This window comes from Eleginops maclovinus, chromosome 12 (genome assembly GCF_036324505.1).
Source record: "Eleginops maclovinus isolate JMC-PN-2008 ecotype Puerto Natales chromosome 12, JC_Emac_rtc_rv5, whole genome shotgun sequence".
Taxonomy (NCBI): Eukaryota; Metazoa; Chordata; class Actinopteri; order Perciformes; family Eleginopidae; genus Eleginops; species Eleginops maclovinus.
In genome coordinates this window covers 23,760,559-23,777,547 of record NC_086360.1, presented here as the reverse complement: position 1 = coordinate 23,777,547, position 16,989 = coordinate 23,760,559, and the positions used below count along the sequence as shown (strand labels likewise).

Sequence of the window (16,989 nt, the reverse complement as noted above, 5' to 3'; positions counted from 1 at the left end):
TACTCGAGACGGACTTGTACTTAACTTGAGTATTTTCATTTTATGCTACTTTGCAGTTCACCCCATCTACAATTCAGAGGAAAATTGTGTACTTCTACTTCACTACATTTATTGAAAACCTTTAGTTACTTTGCAGTTTGGGATTAAAGATATTAAATATGATCAACTCTTAAATCAGACTTTAGTTACAGCTGGAGTAAATTCACAAGCTACCCTGCAGTTTACAAAGTCATACAAATTATATATAAAAATATATTTTATGCCAATACTTTTTGCAATTTTACTTGAGTACCATTTTTGTACTTTTGCTTTTACTCAAGTACAAGATCTGAGTACTTCTCCCACCTCTGTCGGTATCATTTCTAATGAAATAGTTCCCTTTACTCAGTTATAGAGGTACCTGCTCGATGTGTCTGTGAGGAAGCAACACTGAGGCATCTGAAATGAAGTGGCAGATCTTTTTTCAGAAATCTGATTTGTTGCTATGATGGCAGCACATCCTGTTAACCTCCGCTCACCCTCATGCAAGCCTTAGTTTTTATGATTTAACCTGATAGTTCATTTCCTTCTGCTTTAATTTAAATAACCTTTTGATCTTTCACCTTGCTCTTACATCAGCTAAACTAAAAGAGGAAACTTTTTATTGCTACCCTGCCACAATTCAGAAGTAAATCATGTACTTTTACTCCATTACATTTATTTAGTATCTTTGGATTAATGATGTGAAATGTAATCAACACTTAAATCAGACTTTAGTCACATGTCATTGAAGCTAGCTGCACCTTTACCAGCTTTGATAACACTTTAATGATCAATAATTATAAAACATATCAGAGATATTCTGAAAGGGACCAATCTGCACAATGAGTACTTTAAGTAACACAACACGTTTTTTTTTTTAGTAATACCAACTTCCCGTTCTCATATGCATCACAAAGGAAGAGCATGTGAGGAAATATAATTCATATAATGTCATCATGCGGTCTGTAGGCCCAGTTGGAAGCTAATCATCAAATGTGGTTTGCAAAATGTATTCTATATATTCAAGATTCAAAGGTTCATTATTGTTTAATGTAGTAGGAAATGAATGAAAAACTTGGGCCAAAGGTTCCTCAGTAACAGGTCGTATGTCTCTGAGTCTGGTGCATTTAGTCCGTTTTTTGAGAGACCCTTTAAGATAGTTGTTCCTAAATAGAAATAGAAATAGGATTTAAACATGTATTTTTTAATCCTCTATTAGTTTGAAGTTAATGCAAGTGAGGAACCATAATTCACTTTGTGTGGGGGGGGGGGTAACCTTTGTTGACCACAGGGGAGGAAGTGTTTGTGTTTAAAAATGCCTTATGCCAAATAGGTGTTTTGTATGCACAATATCGGTTAGCAATTTTGAAAGCTGTGAAACAGGTTCTCACGTGCTAGAGATAAGCAGCTGTGGAAGTTGCAATGGTGCAGTAAACAGTCTCTCATTAGGGTAAATAAAGGTACAAACAATGGCTTGTTCTCACCGTGCATTAAAGATTTATTTTCAGTTTGAATTCAATCCACATATAAAAAGCAAAGATGCATTTCATAATAAAATATCCAGAAACAGCAAAATCTCTATGATGTATTTCATGACATATTTTGATCATACGTCACCTGACAACAGAAAGCAATGACACATTATTTACCAACTGCTGAGTTTCATTAACCAAAAAGCACTTCTCACTATTACTAGAGGGTGTTTAATTCACATAATATATATAAAAACATCTGAATAATTCACAGGACTTGTATAATAACTACATAATGTTGTACTTTTGACTTTTACAGTTTGTGCATAGTTTGGTGTCTATAAGTTGGACATATATTAAAATATGTCAGTCCTTTCACATCATGTCTTTTGCAAAATAACTACAAATGTGTCATCAATATATCAAAAGGTAAACTTTACTAAATGACAGCATATGTGTGCAAGACAATACATATTTTTAAGCGCAGTCATGTACTGGATACTGTATAAGAAAGGTAAGGTAAATATATCTTGTTAGCTGCAGATCAAAAAGATCTTATCACTTTGAATCATACTTTAAGCTGCATCCACCCCAGAGTTTCCTTGATGTTGAGATCACAGCTGGCTGAGCGACTGGGAGCCGGTCTCTCGAATTTTTTTCTCTGAACTTTCAGCGTTGTCTGTTTGGGACAGATGTAGAACTTTCCTGCAGATGCTCTTGAAGGTAGGGCTGGAGAAGTAGTAAACCACAGGGTCCAACACGCTGTTCAGGTAGGTCAGGCTGATGCTGATGTAAAACACGGTGGTCAGGTTGTTCATAGCCTGGCAGACTTGAGCTTCGGGAAGGTGCCTGGCCAACTGTTGGGTCTTGATCCAAATGATCAGCTGCGTGATGTTGCTCGGGAGGAAGCAAAACATGAAGATCACCGCCACGACTACGATGAACCAAAGAGCCTTCTTAATCTTTGCCTGATGGGACAACTGTCTCCGTCTCAGGTGTCTGATAATCTGGATAGTGCAGTAGAGAATCACAAACAGAGGCATGTAGAAGGAGAAGATAAACACAAACTTGTGCCAGTTCACATTGGCCAAGGGTTCAATATTGACCTTGAAGCTCTCGCAGTAGGTCGTGTTGATGTGTTGCAGACTGAAAATATTAACTGTCAATGAGATAGTCAACAGCCACAGTACAAGCGCCCCACAGATGGCTTTAGGGATGCTCAGAGAGTTGATGGCGTGATGGGGATGCACCACGCGCATGTACCTGTCCACAGCGATGGCCATTAAGAAGATGCTGCTTCCACTGCGGTTCAGGGCCAACATGAAGAGGCAGATGTTGCACATAGGATTTCCAAACTTCCACTTGATCCCAGAGAAGTAGTAGCTTGCACGGAAAGGCAAAGCCACGATCAGCATGAAATCAGCCATTGCCAGGTTGAAGAGTAACACCGTGCTGCTTTTCCAGGGCTTCATGCAGAAGCAGAAGATCCAGAGAGCCAAACCATTGCCAAAGATTCCCAAGAAAGACTCTGTCATCAGCAGTGGCGGGAGCACGCTGATGAGGAAGGTGCTGTTGAATTCGCATTGCATGTTGAGGTATGTGCTGCCGCGCTGCCTGCAGATCGGAGAAATAACCCCTTGAGGTTCCTCTGCATCAAAAAGGGAAACGTCTATGAAAAAAATTGGTTGTGGTTTTCCTTCATATACAGGAAGCCCCGTGTTTCTGTTTTTCTTTTAAATTAAATGTTGACACAAATGTACCTCTCTTTCCCAAGGATGCTGCATTTCTTTAGAATGCAATAGAGGGCCGGCTCTGAAGAATGTGCTGCCCTAGGCAAGATTGAGGCTTTTTTTGTTGTTCATTTATAGTTGTGTGTCTGGGCTCCTGAATTTGTCTTAGAGCCCCACTCTCCCCCCCCCCCTCTCTCTCCCTCCTGGAACGCTTCAGTGAAGACTAGTTTTAGCTTTCAACACGTTTTGAAGTTTATCTTATTTTACCTAAATGTTTTTTTATTTATGCATATTTTACTAATCACTCCCGTTTTAAACTATATATTTGGTTTACTGTGCTAGAGTATACATTGGAATGATTTCATACCTTTTTATTCATCCTAATAATCATAAAGGTGTGCCTTGGAAATATTTCTTTACATAAATGGTGATCAAAACGTTTGAGACCCACTAAGATTAACTGAAAGTGAACTGTCTAAACATTCAGAGAGTCCTTTGTCTTACCTGAGCTGTAGTTATCAGAGCCTCTCTCCCTTTTTATATCCGTTAGCGCAGCTAGCACCAGATCCAGTAACCCGTGCGCTCCTCTGTCCCTCTTTCAGCTCGAGCTGCTGCCGCACTTTGGCTGTGAGCTGCGGGCGCCTGGTAAGTCTCTATCCCCCACTGTCATCACTTTTCAGTGGCAAATGAAAAATGTAACCGGGGTAAAAGGGTGTTTCCTGTATTTAATTAGTAATGTATGTTTCTTACATCAAGGCAGAAAATGAAGATGAGCGCCAACGTTCACACCTATGAGATCTACCAGCGCTCCTCGGATCTGGCGCCCTAGGCGACTGCCTATCCCGCCTATGCCAAAAACCGGCTCTGCAACAGAGTGTTGGCTGATTACCTCAAGAGAAAATAAACATATTGGGCTCACAATACTCTTGTATGTGGAAACCCATTATTGTGTAAGGTTCTTCTTCTTCTTCTTCTTCATGCATTAATCTTCAATTAAAAACAATTGACTTGATAAAGCCTTCAATCCACCCTAACCTGGTAGTTAATACACAGTTTTGCTGTAAGAAAGCACCTTAATTTTAAAGGCTACAGGGTCTATTTTGCAGAACTAAAACCAGTGTTACTGAATTTCAACATTCTATTCATTCATGTGATATGAGAAATAGCTGCAGGTTCAATATGCATCAACTATACACCACTGTTACTAACCACTTTGCGGACCATGAGATGAAATGGAACAAACTCATGTTGGCTCGCAAAGAGCTTCACTTATAAATAACCACTTCCTCCGCCTCTGTGGTGGCTGTGGCATCATGCTGTGATGACGCCACCTTGCAAAAACTGACATTACTGCTCAGGGACGTAGGCAATCATTAACCACTCTTATAAATGATGGATAAATCCAGAACTACGGTATGCTTACTACTGGGGTGAAGCCGAACCTTAAACACAAAGATTGGAGTCCCTTGAATCTCACTGTCCACTAAGAGAGGTCTCCAAATATATAGCCTAAGTTAAATGTGTTGTTTTTGTATCTTTGTAAATGTAATTATTGTTTTTGATGCTGTTGGAATTGTTGTTTAAGTCTAAGGTGAAAGGAAATACAAAAAAGTGAAGGAATTTGAAACATAATTTGGGTCTGGTGATATAGCTACTGTATGACCAACTCAAATAGACTCAATGGAGAGAAACAATATGGAAATTCAGTCTAATTATCAGGTAAATTCATCACTTCAGCAGCTGATTGAGAGTCCTGAGTTGGTAGTGTGTAATGTGTGGTTGTTGTTCCCAAGTGATGGCTCTTAAAATAATTGCTAAGACACATTTTCAGATTCATTATTCAAATATGTATAAGTTATAGATAACACAAGCAGGATTTTGCATACGGTATGTCTATTTTTTTGTGGATTTGAAACCACAGATAAATAAGCTGGTGCCAAGCTTCTGCTGACAGGAAACCTGACTAATAATGATTTCCTTTTCGCATCATTTGAATAAAGTGAAAGACATTCCAATTCTGTGTATCCCAAACTGTTTTGCAGAACTAAAACCTGTTTCTGCAAACATTTATTCAGAGTTATTTTAGTTTACTTCAGATTCCCATACGTGCAGTGAAGTTGGAAATGATTTCACTTTCATTGTCTTGAAAGCTTACATGTCCAGAAGCCATGACATGTACCTGACTTAACAAGTACAAGAACATGTTCAATTATCACACATCAAAAGTAAACAAACGGAAGCTGAAGGAGTTACACCTAAGGGTGTCATTTTCAGAATAGCCTTATTGCATTAACATTTCTTAGCAGGACTTAAGCTTCTTGTAAATGTGTGTATTGTTTACAGCCTTTTCGCATATTAATAGATATGATAGTTTCCTTTTTTTTTGGTCCAGATGTCATATATTACACTGTAAAAAAAAAACACGTTATTTTTACGGTAAAAAACTGGCAGCTGTGGTTGCCAGAACGTTACCGTAAAAAATACGGTAGAACTTTATGTACTATTACGGTAAGAGGATATCAGTACTGCTGATTTTACAGTTATTATTATGCAGTATTAATGCAGGTTTTTACCACTGAAAGAAACACCGTTTTGCCATATAATTAAAATACTGAACACCGTATAAATAAAGTTTTTGCCATAAGACTGTGTTTCACTGTGCAGTTAACAGTCTGTACTATAAAATACTACTGTTCCCCATATAAATTCCCTTAATATGCCGTACAAATAAAGGCTGTGCCATGAAATATGAGTTCTTTACTGTACAATTAATACTCTCTAATATAAAATACTACCTTTTCCATATAAATTCCATGAAAATGTCGTAGAAAGAAATGCTGTGCTTTGAAATATGAGTGCTTTACTGTAACATTAAGTCTGCAAAACAAAATACTTTTTTCCTATATAAATTCCCTTAAAATGCAGTACAAAAAAGGTTTTGCCATGAAATATGACAGGATTTTATTGTGAAATGAACAGTATAATGTAATGACTTCACTTCTAATACATAATATTAAACAAAGTGGCTCCCTTTTAATTGGATTAGTTAGTCAGGTTACATCTAAAATCTTAATATATTCAACTCAAACCTTACTGAAACAAAGTCCATGAGTTGTATTTAATATTTTAATGATCAAAAAAAGAAAAATACATTGGTGCTCAGAACTTTCAATTCACTATTTGGTACAATTTTAACAAATATCTGCAGTACAGTACACCTTAACACATTGTTCCAAAACACACAACTCTAAAGGGTTAGGGTTAGTAGGGTATGTCTATGTCCACTCATAGTCCATACAGTGAGGACTCTGGGATTGACTGGGAGTACTTTCTTTGTTTTGCTTCCACTCGACTTTGGTGCCTCTCTCAGGATTTATTGAGAAGAAACACCTTCATGAAAAATACATATGTTAATACACAAATAACAATTGAGGGCTGAAATAAACAATTGTATTGTTAAATGCAAGTTCCTTTGGAGGAACTCAAGTGTTGACCGTAGTGCCACTGAGTAGTGTAAGTTGAAACAGCAGTAACTCCCGAACAACAGGCAGAGGGCAGACGTGAAGGAAGTGATGTGGTTGTTGACAACCTCTTGGTCGATGCTCAACATGAATGTCCCAGCAGCAAAGCAGCAGGAGGACCCTGAAAAGATTAAGAATACAAGCAACAAAACAAATAAACTTCAATAACAAAGGCATCAATGTCAGCCGTTGCAGAGTTTCCTCTACATTCATTTAGGAGTGGCAGGCCGCCGCTCCTTCAAATTTATTTATTCTTTTTCTTCTTCTTTCTTCTTCATGCCGCTGCATGTCTCCACTTTCACAGCAGAGTCCTGCACTGGGCCGGGTACTTTCAAGGGAGGGGGTGGAGACAGTGTCGTCTAAGAAAATAGGGCAGCGACTTACCGGAGTAAAGGTAGACTTATTAGTTACTCATAATAGATTTCGTTAGCCTAATAGCATAATTGCCCAAGTCATATTTGAATGTTTGAATGTGCCATCTTGGTATGTAGCGTCAAAAATGACTTAGAAGTAAAGGTGAGATCATAGAAACACATACTTTTAACACTGGGCATTATTGTGCATATGTTCCTTTCTGTCTCAATCTTTTATCTTAACGACTGAAATATGTTTAGCAAGTGAAGGACACACGCTGGCTGTCTCAGCACCTGGCAGTCAGCACTCTGCAAAGAAACCTCAGCGCAGTACTGGGTGCCTTGGCGGAGGAGACAGAAATCAAGAAGTGTCCAGTAGCCAAGGGTCTCTATGGATTCTGCTCCACCTACCGCTTTGTTGCTGCAGTGTATATCTCCAGGCTGATGTGTTTCCACATCTTGCTCGCCTGTCCAATGTTTTCCAGCAGGAAAATGTCAACTTCTTGGCAATAAAAGAGCAGGTCCATTAATTTATTACTTTAACATGTTTCTCCCTTAATAAGAGAGTAGAACCAGTTAGACCATTATAGCATGACATTTTGCATTCAAGAAAAACTATTTTTGTGACTGCCTTTCAGGTCCCAGTGACACTGGCATGTCTGAGAGCCATCAGGGATGCTGGTGATGCACAGCCGCTTGGACCTGGATGACCCTGCAGGATTAGGGGCCTTTGAAATCAGTCATGAAGAGGAGAGGGGAAGGAGAGGCAGAGGCCAGGTGGAGTACACCAGAGACATGCTCTGGTCCCGGTTCAGGACACAGGTAGTTAAATTTATAACTGAGTTAGTGGAGTAGTTCAGTGTTGAAAAGCTACCTTGAAATATTTTGAGTAATTGTATTTTCTTTTTTTCTTGTCTGTCCTGTTTACTTGTCACCTTTCACCTATGTATGTTATTATTGTTATTGTGTTATTTTATTTTCATTGTATTTTGTATTACGGGGCACTTCTGGGAAGGAGACCTACATCTTAGCTTATCTCCCTGTGTACAGGTTTCAATTAATCAAACTCAGTACTCATTTTGTATTTTGTACCATGTTTAGGTAATGGAGCCATATCTGGATGGTCTCCTGGACAGCCTGGACAGGAGACTTCAAAACCTGGGGATAATTAGAGCTTTCCATGTGCTGGGACCCAAGGCACTTAAAGAAGATGATGCTGTCGTCACTGAAGACCTCAAGAAACTGTCCAAAAAATTCCTGCAGCCTGAAACCACTCTGCTGCAGGAATGGTCATCCTACAAGCAGCATTTACTCACAGGAGCTTTTAAGGTAAAAATGTTCAGGTCCAAATGAATGGGGGAGTTCAGCAGAAGGATGATGGAGGAACCTATTTAATGACATGTCGGCCCACTGTGTTTAATGTGTTTCAGGATATGGACCAAGTAACAACAATGGAAAAACTGTCATCCCAGAATGACGAGGGGGCACAGCTGTATCCCTCCTTGAGTCAGCTGGCAGCCATTGCCCTGACGGTTCCCATCTCAAGTGTGAACTGTGAGAGGGATTTTTCAACGATGAATAGGGTAAGACAGGGGTGTGCAAACTTTTTTCACCGAGGGCCACATACAGAAAAATAGAAGGAGGGCTGGGCCACTTATAGAGGTGAATATTGCCTCATAAGTTAAGTTATAAGTTAGTAAAACAAATCAAATGTAGGGGAATAATGCACGATACTTGAAAATACTTTCAGAAAAAAACAGCCTACATCCCGTTTGTCTTTAAGGTTTCATTAATTTAGTTGGCAGCTCATTCCTTAAAACAGAAGCCTCAGATTGCTGATAATAACAGTAAATATGAAGGTTCCATTTCAAGCTCGTTATAGAAATAAGTTATTGGCCTTTTTTTTTTATCAACTAAGATTTGTTAGAAACTGTTTTACATTTTAAATGACTAAATTTATTTGAAATTGGGCTCATTAATATATGTTAACATATATAGTTGAGAAGTACAATATAAGACAAGCAAAAGTTTAATTTGTGGGCCGTATTGCATTATACTTTTAGAATTTGCTGAGGGCCGATTCAAAATGGACTGCGGGCCGCATTTGGCCCCCGGGCCGTAGTTTGGACACCCCTGAGGTAAGACATTCAATAATATATCATCAAACTAGAAACACTTTTAAAATGATTATGGTGTAGGAAATTGAGAGAAACAATCTCAATATTGTTTCTATTTGTAGGTGAAGACTGACTTGAGAAACAGGCTGCAGGGGGATCACCTTGCAGCATGTATGCTCCTGAGCATCAGCGGGCCACCTCTTGGAGAATTTCCATACATAAGAACTTAGAGCTCTTCTATAAAAAACCCAGAGAAATCAATCGTTCTGAGCCTGGGAGCACACTTTGCCACTGATACAGCAAGAAATTATGGTTTGTTTTTATTTATATTTATTTAATTTTATTGTTTTATTTATTTTTTATTTGTACATTCAGCCATTTTCAACAACTGGCCATTCAATAAATAGGTTGTAAAAGTAAAATCTGCAGTCAAGTGTCATTTGTTTACGCCGCCATGGCTCGCCTCAGAGCCTGCCCCCGCTGCTGAAAAAAATCCTAGAGAAAACAAACTGCGTTACAATGGCGCTTATTACATTCAAAATACAACCAAAACTGATAACGGAGTTGGTTAAAACCATACTGCTGCATTGAATTCTGCTATTGGCTGACCTTGGCATCAGGTAAAGTAATGGTCAGTATCGTTATATGGGCTGCAACATAACCTGGAACTAAGCCAGTAGTAGAATTGGAGGTCAGTACCGTAGTACATTTATTTATTCTAGAGGGTTTGGTTGCACTTTCAGTGTTTGTTTACTTACCACACACAATAATGCAGGGGGTTGCCGGCAACTTCTCCATCTGAACCTCTTGGGCCAGGCATGCATCCTCGACGAAATGGAACAGGTAATCTTCCTTCTCACCAAAAAGAGTCAGTAAGAGACATACCATCTGTATGATGTCTTCTGAACAACCACCAGACTGGCCTTTCTCAGTCTGAAACTTGATCAGAGCATCCAGGACTTCTTTGTTTTTTGGTGCAGCAACACTTTTGAGGAAGTCTCACATCAGTAAGTTCTTGGAAGTGTGCTGCCATACCAACTTCTCTGAACACAAAGGGTCACACTTGTGCCGAGTGTGTTCATGCTTGTCTCTTTGTTGATGCACTCACGCTGTGTGTAATAAGTGGACTGTACTAATGTTCTCACATCGTCTGTATTGTTGTTTCTCTCTTCAAACATCTTCTTCATCTTTTCTTTTTTTTCTTCCTGACTCTCCACAGTCTCGGACAGTGGCAAATATTTCAGCTCCCAGTTGACACAGCCATACGTGTTTTGAACACTGCCTTTTTTTTGTTCCTGGAACTTCCTCCGTGTCATAATCATCTGGTGCGGCCTTGCGTTTCATTATTTTTGGTGTGTTGGGTCGTTTAACATTTTCATTTCGGGCTTGGAGTTGCTTTACCAGCGAATGGTATCCTGGTCCAATAACATCACCCTCAATGACATCCTGTAAGGATTTTGGATACTTGGCCACCATTCTTTTGCCTATCTCTGTAGTGTTGCGTTTGGTTGGATTATTAGACACCTTCATAATCTCCGAGACCACAACCCTTACCATCTCTCGGCGTAGTCGCGGACTAGGTCTTCTCTGCCTTTCCAAACTCTGCAGTAACTCTTCAGGGAGCTTCTGCCACGAGATTTGGAAATGATCCACCCAAGCGGAACAGGCTCCCAGGGACGAGGTGGCTGTGGATGATGCTGGTGAGGGAGAAGCCGGAGAGGAACAGACGGACACCGGAGAAGGACACACTGAGGTTGGAGTGGCTGAGTCTGTAACAGAAGAACAAAGGAGATCAAGAAACCTTAAATCCTGCATGATATGCTTGTCACAATGTGAAGAAGAGAGCTCGACCCAAATGCACGACAAAGCAAGTTTTCAAACAAACAAGTATCTTTACTTACAAAACTCAAAAGGGCAGAAAAGCAGCTTGAGGAACTTGAACAACATGAGCTTGAAAACCAACATGACACAGCAAAGAGCGGAAGAAACACAAGGGCCTAAATACACTGGGAAACTAATGAGATAGCAAGACACAGGTGGACAGGGATCCATGACAAACAATCGTCATGACAAGATAACAGGAGATGCGGGGACAGAGACACAAGGAACAAGAGAATGCATGACAACCAGGAAGTAAAACAAAGGGTGTGAAAATTGACCCAACTAAGCACTGTTGTAAAACAGGAACCAAAATACAAAACAGGAAAATGAACACACATAAGACTACAAACTAAAAGTTCAAGAACACAGTGAAACTAAGTAACACAAACCCGAAACCATGACAATACTGCTCTTTTGAAAATGTAATGTAGCATTAAATAACTAGATGGTTTGTGCTCTGGTGTGATGGCAATTTTTAAATGTTATGAAACTGTATTCATTTCCACACACTTACTGTTCTGGGCCCAGGCAGCAACACGTCTTCTGGCTTGCATTGGCTTCGACACCGGCAGCAAGTCTGCTTCTGTAATGTACTGCAGATCATCTGTGGTCCCCGCACCGAGTGCCTTCAAAGTATCTACTACTGAATTGAGAACTGCTACAGGAAGATCTGGAAACACTGCAGTAATGGCACTGCTTATCTTCTGTGACTCAGGCATATCTGTCAGATACATAAACACAAAAAAGAATTTGGCCTTGTATGTTATTCCATTATATTGCACATCTACAGGAATCTTTGTATTCATTTCAGTGAAGTCAAATTGTAAGATTGCATCTTTAACTTGTTCACTGTAAAGCTTGGAGTAAAATGGCGAGCTGGGTTTCATTTGCAAGGCTGGAGAACTTACTGACCCAGCTGAAAGATAGGCCTGAAACATCTGATGTCTTTCTGAAAGAGTGAGACACAGATTTTTAAATTCTTCAAATGCCTTGCACATCTTTTAACTATCAAGTACACATCAAGTAACTATGTTTGCTCTCAAAGCGCATAGTCCATAATCGCATCAGTGGGCCAAATTTTAGAATCAATCCTGGATAGTGCTGTAAATAATGATGTTTTCCTGGAATCTAAATATTCCTGAATGAGAGCATCCAGGTAAGTAACCTGAGACCTGGAGATTTGTGAGCACAAATCAAGTCAACGATGTCTTGCAGTTGTAGAGTTAATTGCCACACATCATCCTGTGGCTCTTGCACTCTGTCTCCGATTATAAGAGGCAACAGTCTTAAAAAATTCCAGTTGTGTTCAGCATGACTAGAAAGTCTAAGTGTTTTAGGACTGACCTCACATGGCTTGGAGGAAGCATCTGTGGTTTTATATTTAACTGCTTAAAATAGAGTATGTGAACCATCTCTTTTTCTTAACAAAATATCTCAAGTAAAGTGCAACATCATAAGAGAGGACACCCTCAAATATGTCATGGCCAAGACATGGGGGCAAACCAGGCAGTCAAACATCAAAGTGGTTCAAAGAGTTAAACACTGATCTGAACTTTATATTCCTTGAACATCTGACGATCAACTGAAGACCTGTAACTTTCAGGGGTGCGCTCTGGTCCACATGAAGTTGGGTCCTCACCGCGAAATTGAGTTTGAAAAATTAGACAGTATCTGCAGAAATATTCTGAGAAACCGACATTTTCAGTAAATCCACCAACGCAATGCGAGCCCAGGTTGTCTCCAGCAATGCAATAGAGAGTTCCTTTAAAGACAGTTTCATCTGCCATTGTTATCCCATTCTCCTCCAGTATTTTCAAGTCAGCCAGCAACTCTGAGAAAACTTTGGCATGGCCAAATTCTTTAAAGTCCTTCTCTCTACACAGCAAAACCAGCTGCATGTGATCAACATTTGATCGAACATGAGGGGGGAAATTTAGTAGTGAGAACGGCCAAAATTTGGTTCTTCTTTTTTGGAGAACCCAAAGGGTTCACCACTTCAAATGCATCCTGGTATAGGACCGGCTTAAGACAAGTTGGGCTTTACTGAAAAAAGGTGTTGGATTTAAACACCTTACCATCACAGATGTCACAGAGAACATCTGGTATGGAGGCATCATTAGGATCTACTGACATGAGCCCCTGCCAGAAATCTGACCCTAGCATACTCTTCAAAGTTTTTAACACAGGAACATAATATGCACATCTTTCTGTTCTGTTCTGGTCTCTGCCTAAAAACACCCTTTTGGGCTCAACATATTTAAACATTTCTTTAAAGCACTTGGCTCTAGAGCAGGGGTTCTTAACCTTTTCGACCTTGAAGCCCAATTTTTATAGTACAAAGTGGCCCGGGGCCCATTAAATATTTACACTGTATATGCTTAATTGACCTCACTCACGGTTTGATTTGTATTCAATAATAAACCAAATCCACTTACAGTTTAACAAGCAAAACCCTTGTCAAATAAAATGACATGATAAAATGCGATCATCACAAAGACTTTTATTAGACATGTGTATGTAAACCACTGAACAGGCTGATAATTCCTGACACAAATCAAGCCGGGACAAGAATTTTTTTTAAAGGATCAAGTCAGGCTTTTTAATTAAAAAAGGACCAATATTCAGATTTTACTTACAATAAAAAAATTACAAATATATATATAAATCAATCAATCAATAAAAAGGTGACAAAATAAATACATTCAAATAATATGAATATTTTTTTAATGAAATAAACTGTAAATAAAATTGAAATAAAGTGCAAATGAAACTATAGCCTTATAATCTGCAAAGTCATTTGACAATTGCTTCAGCAGGCATGCAGAACCAGAAGAATCTTTATATCTGACAAATCAACAATAACAACAACAATAACAACAATGAACAACAGTAATACAACTCTCTCTTTTATCTTCACCTCTTAATGAGACATTTGGGCCTGCCTCTGAGACATAATCAGATCCAGTCTGGGTGGAATGGGGGAAAGGCTCACTCTCAGAGTAGCCTCCAGCATTGCATAGCATTGAGTCTGTTTCGGGCTTTGGTCTTGGTTGTGGCCACAATGGAGAATCCTGATTCACACAGGTATGTAGTCGTGAATGGGAGAAGGACTTTCACGGCCCTCAGTGCAAGACATGGGTACTCCTTTGAGACAGCAATCCAGAAGGAGCCCAGGTCCAGTTTGCCCCACTGCAACTTTAAAGTGCTGTCAGTGGAAACTTCCAGAAGCTGGGATTCCAGATGTGAGGGCAAAGCAACATCATTTTTAGTGGGATCCACTGAAAATGGGTCCAAAATCCACATGTTTCCCTCTCTGGGATCCTCAGGAAAGTAGTTATCAAATTTCTCTGCCAGTTGTGAGAGGTGCTGAGAGACTGAGTCACCTGATATTCACCTGAGGGGAGTTTTCCAAAATGTCAGACAAAAGTGGAAACATGTCCATCCTCTTTTCCTGGGCCCTCTTGGTCCACAAAGCAAGTTTCCTCTTGAAAGCTTGAACTTTGTCTGCAACATATTTGTTTCTTCCTTGAAGTGAGATGTTCAGTTGGTTCAGCAGTGAAAAAATGTCACAGAGGTAGGCAAGTTTTGCTGTGAACATTGTGTTGGCTTAGTACTGTGCAAGATCATTGTTTTTCTCAGTGAGAAAAGAGAAGACCTCATTCCTCAGTTCAAACAAACGCTTGAGGACTAGTCCTCTTGAAAGCCATCTCACTTCACTGTGATACAGCAACTGGATGTGATCTGCTTTTATGTCCTCGCAAAGATTAGCAAAACATCTGGAGTTCGCAGCATTGTTTTTAATAAAGTTTATGGTTTTCGCACTTACATCCATCACCTGGTGGAAATGTGGTGACAACTTTTTTGCTGCAAGGCTTTCACGGTGGAGATAACAGGTGTCCATTTAGCTTCTGGTGTACGATCGAGTATCTGTCTGATGACACCCTGATGCCTGCCAGTCATTGATGCTGCACCGTCACTGCACACCCCGACACAGTTCTGCCAGTCCAGGCCGTTCTCGGTGGAGTAGTAGTTATCCATGCAGCGGAAACATTCCTGAGCCGTGGTACGTGTTGGTAGCTCTCCCCAAAACGGTATGTCTTCGTGCAAACTACTGTCCCAGCGATAGCAAACAAAAACCAGCAGCAGTGCAGCATTCGTGACATCCGTGGACTCGTCTAGTTGTAAAGAGAAAAACTGGCTACTTTTTATTCTTTCAAGATGTTGATGCTGTATGTCTGAGGCCATGTCCGCGATACGGTGACTCAGCGTCGTTTGACAGTGGGGTGGTCAGCAGCTTCTTTGCAGCGGCCTCTCCGATCATCTCACGGCACATATCAACAGCGGCAGGCAGAACCAACTCCTCCGCTTTGGTGAACGCCTTCTTGCTCTGTGCCAGACGTCTGGCTACGAGGTAGCTGGCTTTCAGTGCACATTTGGAGCTGCCAGTCAGTTACACGACCGACCTTTTCTGCAGCCCATTTTCTTTTCTTTTGAGAAATCCCACCGGCTTTCCCACGAGCGTCTGGTGCTTGGTCTGTAGATGCCGCTGTAGTTTTGAGGGCTTTAGTGCCTCATTTGACAGCGTTAGCCCACACTACACACACTGGGCTCTCGGCACTGCCTCGGTACCTCCGTTTATGAAGCCGTATTTTATATAATCGGGATTGTACCGACGCAAAAATGTACTCTTTTGTGGGGGGTCGGCACGATGTTCGTCATTTTTCCCTTCTTAAAAACTTCTCCATAATTTTATATATCTATAAAATATATATATATATATATCTATATATCTATATATATATCGCTATATATCTAGCGTAGAGAGAAAGACAGTCGTCTTCTCTGTCTATTGTAGCTTGTTAAACAACTGACTGATGCATTACCGCCACCACGTGGTCGAAAGCTGCATTGTAACTGAGCTTCTCATGGATAACATATCTCTGGTGTCTTCAGTTGATAACCTATGCAGTCCCGCGGCCCTTGCGGCCCACAAGTGCAAAACTGAAAGTGTTTTGCGGCCCTCTAGGTGGCGCTGGCGGCCCAAGTTTGGGCCGTGGCCCTACGGTTAAGAATCACTGCCCTAAAGCAATACATAGGGCTTTACAAATCAATGAGAATAACACATATACAGATGGAAACACATAAAGTGTAGGGGAAAAGTATATTCAGCTCAACCATTCACCCACTTGGTAATTAATCAATGGATGTGAGTAAGGTCGTGTCCATTCAGAGACTGGTTTAAATGTAGAAATATGTGTGTGTAGTGTTTAAACCATGCAGAAAAAATGTGAAAGAGCCAGTTCAGCCTGCAGGGCAAAAGCACATCCTTTTGTTCCCTCCTCCTGTTGTCCCATGCATCAGCCCTTGTGTTTCCTTCACCTGCATATTTGGGAACAAAACATCATGGTCACTGCTCCACCCGACGCAACCGACATGAAATTCCAGTCCTACAGCCTTGAAATGCAGACAGAGCCTAAAATAAACAAACGATGGAAGTGTTAGTTTTCTTTTTCAGGTGTCATACAGTTGCTTTTTCCCACCTAATCAAATGAAGGACTGTTGACTTTGTATCTTGGTTGTTTGAGATTAGTTTTTTATATTAAAAGTGGGCTGAAGCTTGGACAGGATAAAAGATGAAGGAAACAACAATAGAGACTAACAAAACAGGTAACTCCACGTACCTCAAATCATTTGGTTAGTCAGCCAAGTCCAGTAGAGGCACAACATGTCAAAAAACGAAACAAAAAAAAATCCACCAAGGAAGAAACCTCCTGTGTCCATCCCTGATTTAACCTATCAACTAACTGAGGATTAACCGATATTGTTGGCCTAATAAATGCATTTAAACTATTATTGAGTTTGCTCTAATCTCCTCATTGTTGTTCAAAACACAT

General features: G+C 40.2%; 2 protein-coding genes and 1 long non-coding RNA gene across 8 annotated transcripts; 1 reads left to right on the top strand and 2 right to left on the bottom strand.

The window, feature by feature from the left end:
- Positions 1–1,495: 1,495 nt before the first annotated feature.
- Positions 1,496–4,429, bottom strand: LOC134873588 (hydroxycarboxylic acid receptor 2-like). Of its 3 annotated transcripts, none has more exons than XM_063897347.1 (3): positions 3,728–4,429; positions 2,600–3,141; positions 1,496–2,500 (listed from the first exon to the last, which is right to left on the bottom strand). In XM_063897347.1, the coding sequence occupies exons 2-3, from the start codon at positions 3,080–3,082 to the stop codon at positions 2,108–2,110; spliced, it is 876 nt and encodes a 291-aa protein (XP_063753417.1). In that variant the 5' UTR covers positions 3,083–3,141; positions 3,728–4,429; the 3' UTR covers positions 1,496–2,107. The 3 variants fall into 3 exon arrangements, with proteins under 3 accessions (XP_063753417.1, XP_063753416.1, XP_063753414.1); XM_063897346.1 differs by having other exon boundaries at positions 1,496–3,141; positions 3,728–3,895; positions 4,013–4,426; XM_063897344.1 differs by having other exon boundaries at positions 1,496–3,141; positions 3,728–4,426.
- A 1,794-nt stretch (positions 4,430–6,223) lies between these two features.
- On the bottom strand, positions 6,224–11,774 carry LOC134873148 (uncharacterized). Of its 3 annotated transcripts, none has more exons than XR_010166920.1 (3): positions 11,610–11,774; positions 9,973–10,983; positions 6,224–6,865 (listed from the first exon to the last, which is right to left on the bottom strand). It is a non-coding gene; the product is annotated as an uncharacterized LOC134873148 (long non-coding RNA). The 3 variants fall into 3 exon arrangements; XR_010166919.1 differs by lacking the exon at positions 11,610–11,774 and adding an exon at positions 11,116–11,271; XR_010166921.1 differs by lacking the exons at positions 6,224–6,865; positions 11,610–11,774 and adding exons at positions 8,693–9,709; positions 11,116–11,271.
- LOC134873147 (uncharacterized) lies at positions 7,425–9,604 on the top strand. Of its 2 annotated transcripts, XM_063896583.1 has the most exons (6): positions 7,425–7,618; positions 7,736–7,919; positions 8,199–8,426; positions 8,528–8,680; positions 9,161–9,235; positions 9,337–9,604. In XM_063896583.1, exons 2-6 carry the CDS (start codon positions 7,773–7,775, stop codon positions 9,442–9,444), a joined length of 711 nt encoding a protein of 236 aa, XP_063752653.1. In that variant the 5' UTR covers positions 7,425–7,618; positions 7,736–7,772; the 3' UTR covers positions 9,445–9,604. The 2 variants fall into 2 exon arrangements, with proteins under 2 accessions (XP_063752653.1, XP_063752654.1); XM_063896584.1 differs by having other exon boundaries at positions 7,425–7,919.
- Positions 11,775–16,989: the final 5,215 nt, after the last annotated feature.

Bases quoted from the DNA above. Each gene is read 5' to 3' on its own strand.
- LOC134873147 (XM_063896583.1), top strand. From the start codon at position 7,773: ATGCTGGTGATGCACAGCCGCTTGGACCTGGATGACCCTGCAGGATTA. The intron at 7,920-8,198 runs GTAGTTAAATTT...TACCATGTTTAG, and splicing joins GGTCCCGGTTCAGGACACAG to GTAATGGAGCCATATCTGGA. The intron at 9,236-9,336 runs GTAAGACATTCA...TTCTATTTGTAG, and splicing joins GTAGTTTGGACACCCCTGAG to GTGAAGACTGACTTGAGAAA.
- LOC134873588 (XM_063897344.1), bottom strand. From the start codon at position 3,082: ATGCAATGCGAATTCAACAGCACCTTCCTCATCAGCGTGCTCCCGCCA.